This window comes from Talpa occidentalis, unplaced genomic scaffold (genome assembly GCF_014898055.3).
Source record: "Talpa occidentalis isolate TD23 unplaced genomic scaffold, MPIMG_talOcc4v2.1 talOcc4.13, whole genome shotgun sequence".
NCBI classification, from domain to species: domain Eukaryota; kingdom Metazoa; phylum Chordata; class Mammalia; order Eulipotyphla; family Talpidae; genus Talpa; species Talpa occidentalis.
The window spans coordinates 8,444,288-8,466,667 of record NW_023601322.1 but is presented as its reverse complement, the minus strand read 5'-3'; the positions used below and the strand labels follow the sequence as shown (position 1 = coordinate 8,466,667).

The 22,380-nt window shown below is 44.0% G+C and overlaps 1 protein-coding gene across 4 annotated transcripts; it reads left to right on the top strand.

Annotated features, from left to right (window-relative positions):
- Nucleotides 1-5,335: 5,335 nt before the first annotated feature.
- On the top strand, nt 5,336-22,002 carry SERPINB12 (serpin family B member 12). Of its 4 annotated transcripts, XM_037508432.2 has the most exons (10): nt 5,336-5,405; nt 5,525-5,687; nt 8,394-8,489; nt 13,366-13,551; nt 14,174-14,308; nt 15,010-15,147; nt 16,302-16,419; nt 17,743-17,885; nt 18,811-18,978; nt 19,908-22,002. In XM_037508432.2, the coding sequence occupies exons 4-10, from the start codon at nt 13,384-13,386 to the stop codon at nt 20,310-20,312; spliced, it is 1,275 nt and encodes a 424-aa protein (XP_037364329.1). In that variant the 5' UTR covers nt 5,336-5,405; nt 5,525-5,687; nt 8,394-8,489; nt 13,366-13,383; the 3' UTR covers nt 20,313-22,002. The 4 variants fall into 4 exon arrangements, with proteins under 4 accessions (XP_037364329.1, XP_037364328.1, XP_037364330.1 ...); XM_037508431.2 differs by lacking the exon at nt 8,394-8,489; XM_037508433.2 differs by lacking the exons at nt 5,336-5,405; nt 8,394-8,489 and having other exon boundaries at nt 5,510-5,687.
- The last annotated feature ends 378 nt before the right edge of the window (nt 22,003-22,380 follow it).

Genomic DNA, 22,380 nt, shown 5'->3' with positions numbered 1-22,380 from the left:
TATGTACCTAGGTGTAGAGTTGCTGGGCCAAGCTTTATGGCTAACATTCTGAGTGACAGCTGGAGTGTTTTCCAAGGTGACTGCACCTCTTCATGTTGCTAGCAGCTATGTTTGAGGATTCCAGTTTTTCCATATCTTCGCCAACACTTGTTTTTGTCTGTCATTTTGGTTACAGTCATCCTGGTGGGTGTGAAGTGATATCTCATTGTGGTTTGATTTGCATCTCCCTAATGACTAACCATGTTGGGCATCTTTTAATGTGTTTATGTCCTTTGGTGGAATTTCTATTGAAATCATTTGCACATTTGAAAATTGGATGATTTAATAACAAAAATAAATTTGAGACTCTGTAAACTATACTGGCTTTAAGAGGTGGTGGGCGGGGCAGGGGAGGTGGCGGAGATAAGAGGACATGAACTGGTGGGGTTTTGGCAGAGGTTGAGCAGCATGTGCATATGGAGGGGGATGCTGTACTGCCAAAATCATATAATCATGTAAATGATCAGCAAATCAATAAAATTTGAGAAAGAAATGGTTTATCTTTTTATGGTTGAGGGTAAGAGATTTTGATATCTTCTGGATACAAGTCCTTTTTAAATATACAATTTCCACATTTTGCAGATTGATTTTATCTTTTCTTGAGGGTGTCTTTTGCAGCAAAAGTTTTTTATTTTGATGAAATTCAATTTAGTTATTTTTTTCTTTTGGTGGTATATTTTTATCATATCTAAGAAACCACTGCTTAATCTAAGGTCACACAGATGTATTTCTATGTTCTCTTCTAAGAACTTTTCAGTTTTAGTTTTTTTCACATAGACTTTGATCTTTGTGTATAGTGTCAGAGAGGGTCTAACATTATTCTTTTGCTTGTATAATCAAGGCAGTGAGTTACCGGCATCAGAATATATCTATCTATAGCTGTCTCAGGATATAGATGTATGTATCTCAATGGAATAGAATCGAGATTCCAGAAATAAGCTCTTACAACACAGTCAATTGTTTTTTGATAAGAATGTCATGACAATTCAATGGGGGAAAGAATAGATTTTCAGCAAATGGTGCAGGGACAACTGACATATTTTCTATTGTCCTTGAGAATAAAATAATCTTTTACAGACAAATCTTTTCTGTTGTCCTTGAGAATAAATTGCTCTTTTAAGAGACAAATCTTAATGTTATCATTGCATCACAGTGATAATGATAGTGTAATGAATGAATGAATTAAAGGAGAATCAATAATCTGGATTTAATTTTGACCATTAAGAAAAGATCGAAAGGGTACGATGGAAGCCGTAGGACTGTGAGGACAGAAATTAGGGTTCAAAGGTGAGGAAGCACATTTGAAAAATTCCAAAAAATGTATTCTGTTTTGCTCTAAGACATTAAAAGGGATTGTAGCTCAAAAGAACTAAAATGTTTTTGGCTCCTTTGTAACCAGGAAATCTCATTAAAGGAAAATATATTTAAAGAAACATGGACATCTACAAATAGACTTGCTGATTAGCTCATATTTTAAAGCACCATGTATAACAAAGGCAACTCATTAACCAAAAGTGAATGTTGTATAATCATAAGGAAAATCCCAAGAAGACTAAAGCCAGAATCAAGTAAAACTTGAAGAAATGAGAGAAGAATGTACATTCTGATGTCCATTCCCAGTAAAATTACATGGCGATTATAGAGTAGTTGGTTTGCCTTTAGGAAAGAAAGTAGTGAATTACTGAGTCACCGAGAGTCTACTGAGAACAAATTGAGGCATAATAAGTAGAGAGGAGGTGATGGAGCTCTTCATGGTGTAGATTGTGCTGATGGTTTCATGAGTGTAGACTTATCTCCAAGTTCATCAAGTTGAACACTCTGTACAATGGTTGCATATGTCAATCATAAGGTGATTTATAGATAAATAAAGACTTAAAAATGATACAAGCCACACTTAATGGAATTTCTTATTTTGATTAGATTTGAATTTTCCAGCAGAGGACAAATGCATCTTGACTTCAGCAAAGCCCTTGTCATGAAGGACAAACAGAGGTGTCACCTTCCCTGATCCCTTTCCCACCAGTTTTGATTCATGGCCCTCTTCTTTGTCATCTTAAGTTTCCCTTTTAGACCCATTTTTAGAGGCATCAAAATTTAGAGTTGACATATATCGAGGGTCCACTTTCTTCATTTCTTTCAGTATTTGGTTTTGAAGAAACCGGAAGGTTCAGTAAGTTTTGGCAAAGAAACTGACTTAAAAAATTTTATTAACTAGGTCAATGTTACACAATGAGGAAATCATTCAGAGATTTTTTTCTGCAAATAGCCATATTTTCCTTAAGTTTGCACATGAGGTTTAGACTCAACTGATACCGATACCATTATTTTCTGTTTTGGGAGTCCTATGCATGTGCCTGTAGATTTTTTTTGGATGTTTCTGTGGACCTCACACTATCTAAAGTGAGAAAATTCACTTGAGACAAAGAAAATGAGGCAAATGCCCTGACCTGGCACATGGTTCTCTACTCTTTCCTCAAAAATCCAGGGCAACTTGATTACATATCATAAGAGTGAATCCTTGAAATTTCCCCCTTAAAGATTTATTTATTTATGCATACAAGAACTGGGGCACAGTCATGGGGGGGGGGGTGTGAGAGGATTCACCAGCGACAGAGTGGGGAACAGAACAGGCAGACTGACTGAAGTACACTGCTGAGGGGTGCAGCGGGTGAGACAGGAGAGGTCTGCTTTGCCATGTGGTTCAGTTCCCTGGCTGGGGATGGAACTCTTGCTGCAGTGGCTGCAGACAGCTGGATAGGCTGCATCTTAACCCCTTGTAGCACCAGGGAGATCCACCCTCTTTAATTCTGACCAATATTTAAACCATGGACACTCACCTGCGACCAGCAGCCATTCTCCCCACATCTGCCAGGGTTGTTCTCTCCGAATTGGTTGCTCTGGCTCTTTTCAAGGGCTCCCATCAGCAGTCACAGCCAAGGCTTTTCCAAGGCTCATCAGCGCCAATAAGGAGGAAGGAAAGAAGACTCACTCTCTATCCTTCTGGGTAATTTTCCAGTAAACCTAAAAATGCTCTAAAAAAGAAAAGGAAAGGAAAAAGACAAGATAAAGAAGCATGCACAGATGTTCAGGCATTTCCAAAAGCTGAGGAAGCATTAGCAGGCACTGAGCAGGCCAGGGAGGGTGGGTGTGCAGAGTGGGGGGCAGCAGGAGGGGCATGGAGGGTGCCCGAGACTTGGTTTTCTTGCCTGGATGGTGTCAGGAACGAATGTCTGTCATCTCCATCCTTTCCCGGCACTCACCAGATGCTTCCCTTGGCTTCCAAAGAAAATGCCTGTAAAACCCTGGCATTCTGAGTGGTGCTCCCACCGACATCTGGCGCAGGGCCTTTCTAAAGCGAGTTGCATTCTCCCAAGCGCACTGGGGTTGAGGGTGATCCCTCTCAGAGACCCTCAAGGAGTAGGGGGGACACCTGGCATGGATTAGCCACAGAATCCAGCCATGTGGGTAACCTCACCGCTGTTGTTGAGACTAATTGTGTGCCCTACGACAGCCAGATTCTCAGGTTTTGCCACCGCACAGGCCGTGTGGACCATCGCTGGCGCCCAGGCTCAGAATTGCAACAGGGTTACAGAGCCACAAGGAAAAATACAAGAAAGGTAGGTTCTGACTTGTCTTTGGTGTTCCCTGGAGAATAATCGGAAAATTAGGTGATCACACCCCACCCCGCCCCACCCCAGGGGGAGACAGTGGCTGAAGGAGGAATCACGCACAGGTTCGCGCACGCGACCAGTGTTAGCTCCAGGTGATGCCGACAGTGCTGGTCTTTTTCATTCCTCTCCCAAGGACCTTCTGAGGAGAGGGCAGGGTTGGTTACCAGGTTTCAGGGGAGAAAACAGACAGTAAATACCAGGGTGGGCAGGCAGCCCCTCTCTGCACTCCTGGGGTGGTTTCTCGGGGTACAGTGGCAGGATGGGCTCAATCTTCAAAATATCCAGGAGTTTTATCCATTAAGTCAACACCTGGATATGGTTGCTGGAGAGGCCATCTGAGAGTCAGCTAAAAAGGCTCAAATCAAAGAATTTTAATCGCGCTATGTATATAAATTGAAAACCATCCAGATGTTTAATTAATCAGGGGATGGATGAGTAATTTATGGCACATTCACCTAGTTCTTAAAAGGACTTCTTATGAAATTTACTAATTATTTTATATTATTAAATTCATACTTTATTATGTATTATATGTATATATTATATATTATTACATTTATATATTAAATTTATATTATTGACTTTCTCAAATGATGTATATGAATTAAAATTCATTTATATTGTACTGTCTAAAATTTCTGACCATTGTCCTAATTCAAAACTTTGATTAGTTTTATGGTTATCGTTTCAGTTATGCTATTATTCTGTGGGTTAAATCTGATCCCTGTAGAACTCCATGTCATATTTGCAAGTTATATGCTACTTTCACGCCCTTTAAGCTTCTTGATTCTCTGGTTGGTTGGTTAGGATTTCACCATTTAAGCATTCTGCAGATCTAGGGTTTTCATCTGTCTTGGGGTAAGGTCTCCTTTCTCGTGACGACAGACAGTGTGTGTCAAGCTAGGTTTCGCAGTCCCCACCCAGGGAGGGTCGAGAGTCTGCTGCTGAAATTACTTGATGACCAGCAGCTCCTCTACGGAAATTCAATGACGGAGCTTGGTGTTCGGGCAGCAGCGCGAGCTAACTAACGTCTACATCTCTTCAAAACCCTCCACGGATGTGTTAGTCTCCTTAATAAAACCGGAACCTAGTTTTGAAAAAGAACCAATTTTGTGCTGTGATGATACGTGACATCTAGTGAGTTTTGCAAGTGAATGAAATCCAGGGAGAGAGAGAGAGGGAGCGAGAGACGGGGAAGTGGGGTGGTGATTGTGTGGGGGCACTGAGGGCTGGGAAGTAGACAAGGAAGACGAGATGAGGAGAAGGAAGAATCAGGGTGATAAGAGGGGAGAGAATTTGTTCATTTGCCAGGCTTTGTCTCATAGCAGCTGTGGGTGCCTGTGGGGTGCTGTCATAACTGGGAGGCCTTGGAGCCATAAAAAAGTTGTTCACGACAAGGCTCCTGCCTTTTCTGGCTCAGTGACGCTCTGCTTTGTCCTTGCCTCCAGCTCGTCAGCGCTGCCACCGCTCAGCCCTTCTGCTGGGAGTGGGTTGAGACAGGTCACGGAGACATTCCTCTGGGCTTGGGTGTCTTCCCGCCTTGAACTCTGAACTGACGTATTTCACAGTGCTCTGGGGTCTATAAGTAGCTGCAGAAGAACAAGGGCCAGGGACAGGAGGTCTGGGCCTTCCCAGCAGCCCTTCAGAAAGGCTTCCAGGACGTAGCAGCTGCGGAACATCTGGCAAAGAGGCAGTGTGAGTGGAACACTCTGTTCTAAAAGTGATAACATAGACTTCAAGATAATTACTTTAATTTAAAATTCATTGGCTTAATGACTATAAGTGTATGTCTTTTCCCCTTCCCTGTCTTATAGGTTCATTCTGATTCATGGGCATTTAAAAGCCAACACCTCTCCACCAGTACTTGCAGGCTGTGGGACTCAGCTGTGTCACTGGGCTGTTCCCTCTGCTGTGTGATATTGCATCGACTTCATCAGAGACAGGCCTCCGCTGGGCTAGGTCCTCAGGGGCTTCCAGGTATGTGGTGGGAGGTAGATGACCTGTTGTCCATGCAGGTGCAGCTGGGGCCTGGCGGGCCTGGGATTGAAACTGTGTTGCGGATCTTTGTTGGGGTCAGTTCTTTATTCTTGGCTCAGAAAGTGAGGATGGAGCTGAAGTGATGGTCCTGCTCCTTCCCAGAGATTTGACTAACAGCAGCCTACCCAGGGCTGTGGGTCCGGTTTTCTCATTTGTCAACTTGGGATGCTGCTCTCTGGGGCTCCCTGGAAGGACTGAATGAGTCTAAGAGCCTTAGATGTATTAGCTAAGTCCTCCATAAATGTTGATTGATGAAATCCATTCTGGAAGCTTCTCTTGTGCTAGGTGGCAGAAAACCATATTCTTTTTTTAATTGACATTTTAGTGTTTTGGCAGTGTAGGATTTCCTGTCCAGGTGTAGTCATCAGAGTCTTTGTGTCCCTGGCCCTGAAACGAGCTGTGTACTCCATATTCACCAAGTGAAAGTCTGGGTTGTTATTTTACTGCAGTACTCCAGGGGATTAGTGTTTTGATGAGGTTGAGGTCAAACCAGAATGCCTATTTTCCAATTAAGAAACTGTATTTGGTATCAATGTATTATAACATTTGTTGTATGAGAGGGGAGGTTTTATGTCTAAGGATGTAAAAACGTCATAGACTTTAAAAATCCTGATGTTTCATCATTCAAAGCAAGATTCAGCACAGTTTTTGGTAAAGGACCAGATAGTGAACATACAGGGCTTCACAGATCATATCCTCTGCCATTTGGGACTTGGCACACGTCTCCCTTGAACTCAAACAAGGGAGTATGGACGGTTTCAAGTGGGACTCGGGGGACAGGGGACGCTCAGTGAATTCTCAGGTTCTCTTTGTTGATTTATCAAGATGGAACCATTTAGTGGAGGATTCCAGCACTCCCACTGAACAGTCATACCACACCAAATTTGTAAGCTTGTTGGTACAGTCATCTTGGAGCCAGATCTTTGTTGAATAATTTGACAGGATAAACAGATGCAACCCCAGATTAGAGATATTCAGATGAGTTTTGTATCGCCCAATGCAATCTGAGCACCAACAGCCAACAATAACACACGTGACAGGAGATCGTCCTGTTCTAAAGGCAACGTGTTAATATTTAAAAAAAAAAAAAAAAAAAAAAAAAAATAAAGGCAACGTGTGCCCTTTGGAAAGACCACAGGGGCCCGTCACTGCCTGAAGTAGTTACTGATCAATTGGTGTGACGTGTCAACTGATTCACATGTTAAAATTTCCCACCCTTCTCTCATTATAACCAAATGACCAAACACAACCAAAAAATGATGGTTCTTAGAATTTTGTTGAAGCTTTTAGAGGAAAAAAACCATAACATTTCCAAATTGAGGTAGAAGACGTGAATAGCATATTTGTTTCTGTGTTTACTAGTGAGATTTAAGAGACTTGCTCCATGCTGGTTGCTGATTTCCATTGGATGATATCTGGCTTATAAAAATGGTTCTTGCTTCATTTACAGACTAGCTGCATATGTAGCTTATATTGTCTGTATTAAGTAGAGATCTATGTATGCCACATGTAAGTGCGTTATATTCTCCATAAAGGTGTCGTCTGAATTTCCCTGTATCTAATATAATCATCTTTGTGGGTTGGAGGCCAGATAATATTGTCTGAGAAGACACTAGAAAGGAAAACAAGGTGTCAAAAAAGGAACAAGGCCAGAGAGGACTCTGGATTTTGTCCCTATCAACTTGTCAATTCCCAAAGCGGTTGCTCTTCCTAACTCTCCTGCGGGAACCCTTTGGCCCTCTTCCCTGACCCCCTGCTTATGTCATGAACAAATCAGGGTTGTAGAAAGTCAGAACTGAAAGGAACATCACAAGCTGTTGGCCCAGTTTTCAAGCTTTTTTTTTTTTTCAATTGTGGGATATATTTACCCCCTGAAATTTTTTTTCAGAAGCCCAAGTAAGAAAGGGGGGAAGGGAAAGGAAGAAAGTGGGGTGAGGGGGTTTCTGAGACTCAAATCTCTTGAGGAAATAAATAGGATGAGTAGATTAGCAGGTCACATGGGTAGCTCTTCGCACAGCATAGGAAGTGAAATTGCCAGAATCTGAAGATTTTGGTACACAGTGGGTCCATTTCTTGGTTTCTAGCTATTAGTCCTCTTCTAGAAAGTTCTTTCATCCCTCACCCCTGTCGCTCTGTTAGGAGGTCTCCTTAATATAGTCTCTCCTCAGGGTGGTGTTTAGCTATTCTAGTAGACAGGTTAAATTGTAATCCCCACCGCATGGCTGCTGTAGAAAAAAGCAGCTTTGAAAGTAGCTAAAAGTGCATTTTGCAAGTCCCGGGTAATGTGTTTTAAAAGGTTTAGAACATAAACATTCACGTGTGACAAGGGGTATCTGAAGGAAAATAGATTCAAGCAAGACAAGGGGTATCTGAAGGAAAATAGAAAATAGATCCCTGCTTCTGCATTTATGTAGTGCAGGGACTTAGGCTCCAAGGGGTGGGTCTAATATTATGAGGACTCACTACAGGAGCAAAGAAAGAGCAAAGAAATTGTGAACAGGCAGCTAAACATTTAATTTAGCTGAACGCACAGTGCAAGGAACTTTGTTCAAAGACAGATATTTCACACATCCCCTCTCTCTCATTCTCCCCCCCCTTCAATCAATTAATTTACCCTGGATTCCAAAATGGCACTTGGGAAAGCAGCGCTGTGGGAGGGGCAGAGCACATATATCCCCATTCCTGACGGGCGTGGATTGACTTACCTGGCCAGCTGTCAGCATCAACTGTGCAGGCAAGAAGGTAAATAATCGCATTGCCTAATAGCATTTTGAACAATGAGCACTGCATTAGAAAATTGCTTTCAATAATAGGAACCCAAAAGAAGATTTCATTGAAACCGAAGGTTATGCTATTTTTATTCAATCTAATGTCTTTTAAAGAAGAGCAAATTGTTTTATGATGCTGTGAGTAGGATATATTGCTAGGATATATTTACAACATCTATCACCTTCTCAGCTCCCAAGCAGATGGGTTCTGATGTACCTAATACATTTTTTAAAAATGTGGGCATTTTAATATTATTTTATTCTTTGTATACTTGACAGATTGTTTCTCATTTTTGTTATTTATGAAATATAAAATGCTGCAATATTTGAGTCTCTGTATTTTAAATAACAGGAGCTTACATTTCTCTTTTGCAAGGTAAGTTGGAAATGCTTTTGATGACATCTTTTATAAGAGTCCTTGCTTTTATATTGTTTATCATTTAGTTAGTAATAACTAGGTTTGCATATTTATTCGAATAGCATCTATCTGTATAATCTGGAGTTTCATTCCTGGGTTATTAATATCTTTATGGAAATGATAACGTGTGAAATATTTGGGGATATAATTTTTTTCTCCCTACTATATAGGAAAGAATGTGGGTTTTTAGAAAATCTATCTAGTGTCAACTTTTACATTTATGCTATAAAAGAAACTGTGTTTATCAAGTGAACTATTTCTAATATAGTAGAAAATTGATCAAAAATGATTCTGTAATGTGACATTTCTATTGATTACAACTGCCTGTAGGATGTAGACAGAGTTAATATGAAATAGTGAATAGTTTTCTAATATTTCAAACATTAGAATTACTTACAATGAAAATGGGCAGATAATAAATAAATCCCTAAAATCTTAGTAAGCACTATTTCTTAGGTGCCACCACTGTTATCTTCACAAATAGGATACAAAGATGAACAAGAATGGGAAACACACATTTGAGAGAATTGTGTTAGAAAGCAAGGATGGAAATATAAAAAACAATTATCTTTCAGACAGAATGATAAGGGACATAGAAATATGGACTTGTGTTTATATTGGTAACATGCATTTGTATGTATATGTTCTTACATGCTGTGAGTGCAGCATGTAAGAAAACCCACTGGGAACTGAAGGACTTCCTTTGTCAATTGTAGAGTAAAATTCAAATTATTATAAAGATGACAGATTAATAATGAGGTAAATACACTAGAGTCTACCATATGTTAATAAATTTGAATTTGAGAATCAAATTCTTTCACTTCCTTAGGAGTTAAATAATAACTCTCTTACTCGGACAGTATTAGAGGCAAAAATGTGGCAATATTTTAATTGCTATCAAAGTGAGTTTTCCCTGAATAAAAATTGCTTATTAGTTCTTTCCTAGATTACTATTGTCAGTAGGAAGTGATTCTGGGTCATTCCCAATTTGGGAGAAGGTATTTGCAATCTTGAAACTCCAATCTAAACATATGATACTTTTGTGTAGATTTCAAGGCAATGTGAAGATTTTTGAGCCAATGTTCAGTCTAGAGAAGCAATTCCCAAGGAGATCACAGGAGCCTGGGCAGACACACTACTGCTCGGGATGTCCTTGTCGGAGAGCAGATCAGGGGGCTGTTGGTTGCTGGATTGCAGAGAGGATCTTTCTGCAGCTATGGTCATGGTCAGGGTCAGAGTAACTGGTAGCTGCAGGAGGTGTCTTCTGGCACTCAGGACCTGGCCTTGTAGGGCACCATCATTGTCTGCTCCAGACCAGCCTGTCGTAGGGAGGAGGAGAGAAGTTGGCTTGGAAACCAGAGCAAATTCACTGATTTGCACACTGGGTTTGTCACTTCATGGTTGGATGTCAAATGGTGACAATTTCTAACTTACAAGATTTTTTGAGAATGAGAGTTTGTGTTTGTAAACTGCCAGGAACCTCATGGACTCAAATGAAATGGCAGCTTATTAGAAAACTCATGGTGGGTAGAGGTGGCACTGATTCCTTGAGCTGAGTCGAGTTTTGAGGGAACTCATTCTTTTAAAAGATTATTGCAAGTCTGACAATAATGACGATGGAAGTAAATTATGGACAAGTTTTTCGAGTTGTAGCTTATTAAGAGGCAGCCTATGTCAGCAATCAGCCTTTTGACTTAAATGCAGTGACTTCTCAGGTGGTGGGTGTTTTCCAGAGTAGATTAAAGTAGCTCCTGTTCATGCTTGGGACGGTTTCCTAATTGCATCTGGCTAAATTTCATTGTGAGAAGTTACTCTTCTTTTTTTCGGTATAATCTTGGTTCTTGCATTAAACACAAACCAACTCGTCAAGCCTTAAAAGTAACACAGCAATAGCACATTTTGAAATCAAACTTCACATGTTATATATTTTCACACATATATAAGATATACACACGTATACATATATAAAAATTACATACTTATAGATAAACACGTGAGCACCTATGTAAGCATTTCTAAATATGCATAAGAAATAAAGGTAATTTGCAACCAACACCCAGATTGAGAAACTAAACATGTCTGTTTCCTAGAAACTTCTCTCATTCTCATGCCTGGGTCTCACGGAGCTCAGGAGCCAGTTACTATCAGCTCATGAGAGCTGATTCTGCTCATGTTTTCCCAGACGTTGCTGCAATGATATCTTGTTGGTAGTTTGAAACTGACCATTGTGTGGATTTTCATACCATAGAAATGGACAAACATTTCAAATCATGGATCCTGTGCTTTTTGAAGAGTCAATTTATTAGTTCACATTGTCCAACTCACTGCTGTTCCACCATCACGGTTCCACCATCCGCGAGGGGGTGACTAGGTGACTAACTCTGCAGTGTTTGGGAGCTAGGTTGTGTCAGGTTGGGGCCATTGTCTTTGCATCCAAATCCCTTCTTATCCTTTAAGGTTGTTGGCCTCTAGTCATCTTTCCATAGCAGGGCGCAACGCCGGAATGTCTATCCTCTTCTTTGATGCCAAAGATTTTGGTCAAATATCAACCTTGGTTATACAACTAAGGCTTTAAAAATATTACACTACCCCTTACCCAAAAGTTTGTGGTTTGATAAAAGGCTGCAAAATCCTCTCCACTCAGACCTTCCTTAATTTACTTGATTTCTCTGCTTGCTTAGTAGACTGATTCCTAAGTGGTTAACACGAGCTATTGTCATTGAGCAAACGTGTTGGATGTGAAGACATTTTTCAAGTGTCACTTGCTGAGGTGTGAGATGTTACTGAATTTCCAGAAACGCCCAGGACAGAAGTTTCTTGGAAAACATTCACCTGAATTCAGCGTTGCTGGCACAAAATGACAAACAGGATACACATACATTCTTGGCACAAAAACTTGTGCTGATATAAACGGGTCGTGAGCTGAACGGGGAGAGCACTGAGCACAGCGGACGTGTTTGGCCAGCCTGTACAACCTTGAGAGGCACCTTCACAGAAACAGTAGGTTCAGTGGAAAGAGTCTGGGCCCAGTACATGTGACCGGATTCCTGTTTTCTCTTCTGTAAAAAGGCAGTGGTGATATGTACCTTGAGGAGGTAGGATTAAGGCCAACATTAGCAAAACAAATATTTGGGACATTTAAAAAAATTATCTAATGTTATCTTTTTGAGTTCGGTTTTGTCATCTAAAGAGGTTTATGTTCAACTGGGAAGAAACTAAAACCAATGTACAACATTCAATTCACTGCAGTATTTAGACCTTAGAGCCTCCCATCTGCCACCTGTCTGATGGTGAAAACACAATAATGTGTTTGTGGCTTACACGTCCATCGTGCAAAGATGGACCTGTTGACAAAGGAACTAGAGACAAGGCTTTTCATCTGCAAGGGTGAGGTCCAAGGTAAGATGCACATGAGAGTCTCCTGATTTTTCTAGAATAGATGATTATCTCATGGGTGAGGGCAAGGAGTTCTCCTAAAGGGTCACCGGTTTTCTAGCTCCTGTTGTTCAAGACTGTCAGGAGAAGGTGTTAAAACTGATGACTTCTAAGCCCCCAACATCTTTCAAGATCTATGATCTCTTGAACACACTCAGTGGCTGACTGAAGGGCCCCAAATCTTGTTGGTTGTACCGGGAGGGTCAGAAGATGAAAATGTTCTCAGAGAACATGCCCATGGCAATCTGCCGGGCAGTGCCTCAGTCATTGAGTCTCTGTATGGTCTGTGAGGAAGCCGAGGAGGTGCTATGAGGCTTCCTTGGAGTTAACTTGACCCTGGGGAAATGATAGCCTGTGACTTTATCTTATCTGAATAGGGGAGGCTCTACCACAAAGTGGGTGGAATTGTGCCCTCAAAAGGTGTCAGTCCTAGTCCCTGATACCTGTGAATGTGACCTTATTTGGAAAGAAGGTCCTTGCAGATGTCATCAAGTGAAGATGAGGTCATAGTGGATTAGGTGAATTCTAATCCAATGTCTAGTGTCTTTATAAGAGGAAGGAAATTTGGACACACACAGACACACACAGACACAGACACACAGAGATACCACGCCTGTGAGGATGGAGGCAGAGAGCAGAGGGTACCTGTACAAGAGGAATGCAAACCTTGTGGGCTTCCATCAGAAGTGGGGAGACAGGCAGTGTCAGCTTCTCCTGAAGAGCCTCCAGATGAGCCAATTCTGCTCACACCTTGAGTTTGGACATCTGGCCTTGAGAACTGTGGAAGAATAATCCCTGTTGTTAGACTTGCAGTGATTTATTACAGCGACCTTAAGAAATGAGTTCTCACTGCTGTACGAAAGTAGGTCTCTATCTGTATCTCTATCAACATCAATAGCATCAACCAGCCCAGGGGACCTGACTTTTCCAGTGTTTAATAGCATTTGCCTCGTCTTTTCCGATCATCACTTTTTCTCTCTCTCTGTTTTGGGTTTAGGCTGTCATCACGTTCACAATGGAGTCTCTGGTGGCAGCAAACACCAAGTTTTGTTTTGATTTTTTCCAAGAAATAAGCAAAAGTCACTGTCATAAAAACGTCTTCTACAGCCCTCTGAGCCTGTCTGCTGCCATCGCCATGGTCCGCCTGGGGGCCAGGAGCGACAGCGCACAGCAGATCGACCAGGTGAGCTCAGGACCCCCTGCTCAGCCAGACCCTCATCCTCTTTGCCAGCTCCTTGCTCCACTGCACTGTCCCCCACATTTCTGCACTGTCCCCCATCTTTCTGCACTGTCCCCCACCTTCCTGAAATGCTCTGGATAACTTGTCCTTTGCTTTCCTCAATCACTTGATTGGGTGGAGGTTCTAGAACAGCACTAATACAAATATTATTTGAATTATGTGTACAATTAAAATTTCTTTTGAGTAAGAAGAAAATAAAAAGAAATGTGAAGCTCATTTTGATAATATTTTTTGTTTAATCTAGTCCACCTCACATATTACATCCACCTGTAGTCCATTCAATTTGAGTAAGATATTTTGCCTTTTTTTCATATTAATTCTTCAATATCTGGTGCATTTTGCACTGTCACCTGAGAAGCGCTCAGTTGCCATACGTGGCTGTGGGCACCTCGACTGTCTCTTGGTTTGGTGGCATTCATTTGTACACGCAGTCTTGGGGGGACATCTCCCTTCCACATCACGCCCCAGGTCACACCCCAACACTGCTGGTTGTTCTGTCTCTGTCACGTCATGAAGCTTTTCAGATTTCACTTGGCCTGAAAGTCCCCCTGCTGTCATTTCACAGGTGCTGCACTTTAATGAATTTTCCCAGAATGAGAGCGAAGAACATGATCCCTGTTTGAAAAGCAGAACGCAAGGAATGTTGGCCGACAGCTCCCTGGAGGGGCAGAAAGCAGTGGCAGGGTCTCCAGTGGTGCAGGTGAGCCCCGTGAACTCCTGCCTCTGCCTGACCAGCCACTCGCCTGGCTGCGCTGTGCTGGCCAAGTTGCTAGTCCCTGATGTCAGATCCTGCTGTCAGCAGCAACCACACAGCGATAATCCCACAGGACCGCTGTTGTTTTCCGACAGGGTCTGATAATGCCCTCTGGTTTCCAAAAGAGCGAGATCTAGAACCTTCTGCTGCTGCTGAAGACATTCAGAGCATGGCTGTTAGGGCCACCCGCACTTGCAGGGCACTCCCCAGAATGGAGGAATCAGCTGTGGGGTCCCTGGTCTCTCCCCCGACTCTGCCTGTCCTATTTCATGCTGAAACCTTCATGCGGACACACTCAGCTGCTCTCTGTCCTCGCCCATCAGGAGCAGGACAGCTGTCCTCCAGGCTGTGGGGTCCCTCCCTTAGAAGGCTGAGGAGGAGCGTGGAGAAAAAGAGTCTCTTCCTTGTATCGTTTGGGATATAGAGAAAGACCAGGCCTAACACGGAGCGCATTGCTGAATTCCCAGACACATTCTTTCTGGAAGAGCTGGTGTGCAGGTGGGCACCCTGCCCCTCTCTGGGCACCTGTCCACCCTCCACTCCCGCTTTCTGTCAGCTTGCGCCCCCCCATGGCCACGAAGCAACATGACACCTAGTTTGAATGTGATCACTTTCTGATAAGCACATTTTGTTTCTTCTTTTGCCAGGAATCTTCAAACCCCGAGAGTGAACTGCTCAGTTGCCACTTCGGGCACCTTCTGTCCAAGTTAGACAGGATGAGAGCCGACTGCACCCTGAGTATTGCCAACAGGCTTTATGGAGAGAAGCAGTTCCCCATCTGCCCGGTGAGTTGGGCGTGACTGGCCAGGAGAGCAGCCCTCAGAACACAAGCCCTCAGCCGGGGTGATGTGCTGTGGACTGTGGGTGTCTAGCACCCACCTCTCCCCTCCTACACTTTCTGGTCCCTCCTCCCAGTTTTCCGCGACCCCCTCCCTGCGCAGGGGCCTGGTGGATGCACCTGGTAATGCCTCTTAGATGCTTCTGCTTCCCCCTGCCCCACCTGAGGCCCTTCTCTGAAATCACTTTTTGTGCCATGATCAGGTCACCCTCCCTCCCCCAAGAAACTACTCACTTATAAGTGGAGCTGCGTGTCTGGCTTTCCTGGCCTAGCAGCTGCATTCCGGGTGCAGGATGCAGGTGCAGCTGCACGACAGTGTCCCCTGCTGCCACTAGAGGACGCCACACGCTTAGCATGGCCATGAGGGGCGTGGCCAGTGGTTAAGGCTGCACAGCTGGTCAGGGCTGAGGGGCGCAGGTGCGGAGGGGGGACTAACTCACCTACTTGGAGCAGAATGAGCCTGTTCCCTCAGTAGGAAATCAGATTTCACGTGCTAGCAATTTTTAAAAACTGGTTTTATTGAGACACCTATGGAGCAATCCACCCACTAAAATGTTGCATATTACACTGTTATAAATAATTGCAATATATTATCTATAACATAACATTTACTTTTTCTTTTGCTGAATAGTGCATCATTTTTAAGAATGCAATTCAGTGGCATTGACTGCATCCACACTATTGTGTAAGCTTCACCCTCGTTCCAAAACCTTTCCTCATCCCAAACAAACTCTGTAACCATTAAGCAGGATTTTTAATAATTCTTAAAAGCAGAAGCATTTAAAAAGGCATCTCTCAAGTTCCTGGACATGTACTGGGCGTTATCGCCACAAAGGGGATGTGCAAATAAAAGAACATGTGGTCGGGAGGGTTGTGCTGTTGTGACTATGGATGTGCACAGACACATTCTGGATTCTCAGTTGTCAGCATAAGGACTGGAATTAGGATGGGGCTGGACGGAGTTAGGTAAGAAACCACACACCTCCACTCAGAGAGATCACACACATCTTTCTTGGGAAGCTTCTCAGGAAAGCCTTCTCCTCACCATTAGCACAATGACATGCCTTTGTGGGGCTATTTCTATTTATCCTCATTTAACAGGAGTACTCAGAAGGCGTGATTCAATTTTATCACACGACGATTGAAAGTGTTGACTTCCGGAAAGAAACTGAAAAATCCAGACAAGCGATTAACTTCTGGGTGGAATCTCAGTCCCGAGGTAAGGAAGCCTGAACTGGCGTTCTTTCCATTTCTAAGGAAACAAGTTGGCACCATTTTTTAAAAATTTATTTATTTATACAAGAACTGGGGTACAGCCAGATGCTTGGGAGGGTGAGAGGATTCACCAGAGACAGAGCGGGGAGCAGAACAGGCAGACTGAAGAAATACACTGCTGAGGGGAGCAGTGGGCAAGACAGGAGAGGTCCGCTGCACCATGTGGGTATGTCCCTGGCCTGCCGGGAATCGAACCGGTGCTGCAGAGGCTGCAGACAGCTTCACAGTGCTGCGCTCAACCGCCTGCGCTACCAGGGGAGGCCCCAAGTTGGCACCATTTTTCAAACTCTGTGTGTGTGTGCGCGCGCGTGTTTGTGTGTATATATGTGTGTGCACACCTGTATGTGTATGTGCAGATTTTCAATGCTCCCTTATATGAAGAATTAAGGACAGAGGGAAGCTGGGGAGGGAGGTCTAAGCTGGGGAGAGTGTTACTGGTGGAGGATCTGACTGGAGAATGGAAGGCAGGGAGTGAAGGGGTGCACTTGACTGAGTGGAGTATCACTGCACAACAGGAGGAGGTGCCGGGGGCTCGGACCAGGTGGGGGCAGCAGAGATGGTGAGAAGTGGTTGGATTGGAGTAATACTGAGAAGTCCCAAGGGTGTTGCTGGTCACCAGAGGTAGCCAAGGGTGGGCAGGGCTGGCCTAATCTTAGCCCCCCTTGCTGCTTTGTGGTCCTTCGCCTCCCTGCTCGCTGGCTGTGGTTTACTCTCCTGTAAAGAAGGGGAATCATGTCTACTTCTTATGGCTGATGTGGGTGGAATGAGAGAGGGCAAAGGAAATTTCCTCCGTGATCGCTTCCATCCTGGCCCTGTGCACCTGCGCGCCTCTGGCTCATCGTCAGTTCCCCGTACTCTACTGGGATGAGTGCCTGACATGGAAAGTTCATGCAATTCATTTTCTCAAGGAGAGAATAAAATGATCAGGTGGTGGGATCTTTGAAAAGATCAACGTGGCATGACATGTCTGATGATGACAAGTTCCATCACAGAGACGAGAAAATCTAAGGAAATGTCCTTAGTGACAGTCTCCGACCTGGATCCTTCAGGGTGGAGTGAGCGAGTCCCCCTGGCCCCCCATCACGTCCATTCTCACCTCCACTTTTGTCCCAGCCAGGGCCACGAGTGATCTAGTCTTCTTGGGTGAGTTTCCAAACGAGACAAACTCTCACCTGGAGGATGTTAAGCTGCGTTAAAAAAAGTCTGTGCATGTGGGTACTTGGCACAATGCACAGTCACGGTATTCCCTGGCACCTTGTTTTTTAAGGTAAAATCAAGGAACTCTTCAGCAAGGACACGATCACAGACGCCACGGTGCTGGTGCTGGTGAACGCGGTTTACTTCAAGGCCAAGTGGGAAAAATACTTTGACAGCGAGAACACAGTCGATGCGCCTTTCTTCCTCAGCGAGGTACTCACTGGGCTCCCTAAACAGCCGCTCGCTTCCTCTCAGAGTGATTTGCAGTGTGTACAGTCTAAAGACCACGTCTCTGGGCTGTAGTTCACCTTTGTGGTAAAAATATGTTGTTATTAACAGAGAGCGGTCCCTGAAGTTCACAGAGCCGTTTTGTGCCACAGAACATTTTCATTCATTGACCCCCCAAGTGATTTTATGACAGTTACTATTTCCATTTAGCTGAGGAGGGAAGTGCAAAATGTTCACTTTCTTAGCCAAGTATATGCATTGGTATTCAGTTTTGAGTGTTTGTCTCAAACAAACAAACAAACAAACAAAACCCCCCCCCAAAAAACCACACACAAAAAACCATGTGCTAAGCCCCCCGGCTGGAGTGTGGGTGACAAGGGAAGGGGCAGACTCCAGCCAGCACTTGTGAGCTGTGTCACTCTCTCCAGCACTGCGAACCTCACATGTGGGTTGAAGATACCCTTTATGTCCTGAGGTTGAGATTTAAGGTGTCTAGGGTGGTGCCTTTTCCTCTGGAAGCCTCTGGAAGGAGTGTTGTTTTTAATATTAGATGGTTACCATGTATCCGAGTTGGCACAGTGTGGCCAGCAGGGGCATGGGATGTGTGAGGCTGAGGAAGGGGTGAAGCAGGCAACAAGGGAGAAAGCTGGCTGTCCGTGAGCTGATACCTGGATGGCCAGTCTACCAGCAAATGGTCTTAGTTGCTTGAAGCACCTTTTAGTTCTTGGCAAAGTGTCAGTAAGGCCCGGGCCAGCTGATTTGTGGACAGAGGACTCTCTTAGGCCCAGCACTCCTCGTGAAGACCCTTCCCGTCCCATCTTAGCAAACTCCTGTTTTCAAGGAGGTTGGGGACCATGTGAGTTTGCAAGCCCATGATCAGTTCTGTGACCTTCTCTCCGGTCCACTACAGAATGAAAGGAAGACCGTGAAGATGATGCATCTGAAGGGCCCCTTCAGACTTGGCTTCATAGAGGAGCTGAAGACCCAGATTCTTGAGATGAAGTACACTAGGGGCAGGCTCAGCATGTTCATCCTGCTGCCTTCTTGCTCTGAAGATAATCTGAAGGGCCTGGAGGAGGTACGCTTCCTTTTCAGGCTCTGAAAAACATTACACGATAGAGCTTCAGAGAATGGCACCATCTACCAAGTACCATCCGAGGAAGGATGGTGCCAGAGCGTGATTTCAAGAGTATATAAGATTGACTTTGGTGAGATGTTTATTCTCATTTGTTTAGAACTAAAATGAATGCCTTGCTTGGTGGGTAGGACTGTCCTCTGGAGTCTCATAGCCCTCTGCAACCCTTTCCTACAGATCAAGGAGTCCAAGTAACTTGAGAATTTCTACAGCTTCTCCTTCACTCTGAATACCCTGACTTCTGCTGTCCCTCTCAGACTAGTTTGCTACAGCTCGGTTAGAGACCCTTTGGCTGACTCTGTTTTGGGTGCTTGTGCTTGGACAGAAGTGGAGATACTGATAGTGGAATAATTTGCTGGTGAGGTAGAAATTAATAAACATGGGACGTTCAGCTACATATTGTCCTGTGGGGTAAGAGAGAGAGATGGAGAGAGGATATGGGGAAAAAATACCAGCATAGTGATTACAATAAAAAACATTATTTAAAATGGATCATGTGCCAGAACTATGTTAAATACTTTATATACATTATTTTTGCAACCCTTGCAAGAGCCCCAATATTGTCTCTGATGGACGAGGAGTCTGAACTAAAGGTTGTTCAGCATTAGCCAGGTTCGCTCATCTTAATCAACCGAGCTTGGCTGGATTGGAACACTCCTCTGGCAGAACCCTGGAGCCCAACTTGTCTTTAGACTTTTAAAGAGGAACGAGACCTGTGGGGAAGAGTTTTAATGAAACGAGAGTGTTTTGAGGCTTAGGGGAAGTGTTTGAAGAGTGTTACTGCTGAAATAGACGTGGGTCCTTAAAAGTATTTGGGGGATTCTTTACAGAATCATAACCTGACCCTAAACACTCATTTCTTCCTCTGACAGCTTGAAAAGAATATCACTTATGAGAAGATAATGTCCTGGAGCTGCCCAGAGAATATGTCAGAAGAAAGCGTGGCTGTCTCCTTCCCCCAGCTGACCCTGGAGGACAGCTACGACCTCAATTCTATTCTCCAGGACATGGGCATCACGGATATCTTTGATGAAACGAAGGCGGATCTTTCTGGAATCTCTCCAAATCCCAGCTTACACCTGTCAAAAGTTATTCATAAAACCTTTCTGGAGGTGGATGAAAATGGCTCTGAAGCAGTGGCCGCTAGTGGGGTTGAAGGGGAGACAAAGTCCTTGCCATCCTGGGTGACATTTAACGCCAATCACCCTTTTCTCTTTTTCATCAGACACAACAAAACCCAAACCATTCTATTCTATGGCCGGGTCATCTCTCCCTGAAGGGTGCACACAGTCTAGTATCAGGAGCTGTAAGAAAGTGGCACTACACCCTCCCCTGGCACGACACGGCCACTTGTGTGTTTGCTGCTGTCAAATGCTGACCCAATTCCATCACAGCCCTGCTCCCACCCCCCAGCCACTGGCCTGTGCTTGACCTGATCTTTCTTTCACCCTGAAGTTGATTTTCTTCTAAGTCCATTAGTACTCAAGGGCCCTCCCTCCCTCTTTCATCTTTCACCACCCTAAGCTTTCAAGGACATAAATGAGCCCCCTGTGACCTGAAGGTCAACAAAATTGAGAATGATATTGACTTTATTTAAGTTCCTACCTCCTGATGAAGGAATGCTGAATGGGGAAACTCAGAAAACACTTTGACATGGTGGCAGGAGAAGGCATTTACATAGAGTGTGTTTTGGAAACTCAGTCCTATTTCCATAGCAGTTGAAATCATGGTGGTCACTGGGCAAGGTGTCCTGGCCCTCCTCTCACATCTTCTTCCTCAAGGAAGACGTCCCGTGAGGTGCTCCTCACTCGGGACCCAGTAGGACATGAGGGCAGATGTGAGTGATCGCTCAGGGGTGGAAGACTGCTCCAGCCAGCCCTCATTTTGCACAGAGCAGGAGGTCAGTATTTGTCTTGTGAATCTGAGGTGGACCAGGGGCAGTGGCCAGTGGATATACAAGAGGTCAATCGTCGTTTTCCTCATTGAGTCTTCTAGGCCATCATCATGAAGCATGTCTCTCTGTCTCTTCCTCGTCCCCATCCTCAGAGAATTCTCACCTGTAGTTATTCCTACATCCCCAGCATGGTGGGGTAGGGTGGGAAAGGCTGTCCTCACTGTGGGCCACTAAGCACCCCACTGTCTCCTCTCCTCTGAGCTCTGGCAACATGGACATGTCACAAGAGCAGGTCTGGGACTGGACCTGATGCACACGGAGACCCTTGTCAGGAAGGCTGTTGGCTTCATGTTAAATTTCAATGTCCCAAAAGCCCAACACCTGGGTGTTCAAGACTCTAGGGCCTGGGACTTCATTGTCTGACACGTCAGTCTCAGTGCTTGGTGTCTGCCTTAGGCCACTGACAAGCCTCACTCAAGGCACTGGTCATATGTGTTCTGTGGAGGTGAATTTCTGGTCTTGGTGATGGCCCTGCTCTATGACTGTCCTCCCAGCTCCACTCTATGGCCAGGTATAGCTCTGCCAACACTTTTTCTTGTAGGCAGAAGCAGGTTAACTTCACCTGCACCATGCTGGTCCCTCACCTCTCCTCTACTTCCTGCCCCAAGAGACAAGTCCCCTTCTTCTTCCAGGCTTCTCATTGTCAAAATTTGTTTATGGAATAAAAAATTTCTTGTTGGCAATGTGAGGCAGTCTGAAGCAGCTCTTCCAAGTCCTTTACTCAGAACGCACCTCCCACAGGTCACGCTTATCCCAGGTAATCAAATTTGTTGTCTCTGTTTTCATTCCTTTTGGGGTCAGTGTTTAGAGGACTGATTGCCTGCTGACCCAGTGTCAGTGCTGGGCTCTGAGCTGGATGACCATAACCCTGACACAGGGCTGCATCATCTGGCGTTGCTTGTGTCATATTCTTTTCCTTGATAAATGCATTGGTGTTAAAATGTTTCAGAATTTTAATCATGAGGGGAGATTATTTCTGTTCATAATCATGAGGAAATGATATTCTCAAATCTTTCTGTAAATCAATAAACACATTCTTTATTAATATTTGATTGATTAAAATCTTTCCTCTTAGAGAATAAAGCACTTTTCTCATTATTTAAAATTTGTATGATGTGTTGCCAACTTTTATAGTGACATAAATTTAAATTTTTCACTCCCTGGGGATGTAGACTACCTTCTATAGAGAACAGGGTGGAGGTTTCCATTTCATTAAAATTAGATCTACTATATGATCCAAAGATCATATGGTATCTATCCAAAGTATCCAAAGATTACAAAGACACCAATTCAAAGGAATATAACCAGTCCCATGTTTATTACTGCACTATTTACAGCAGATCAGTAATGGAAACAATCTTAAAGACCAACAGTAGATGAGTAGATAAAGA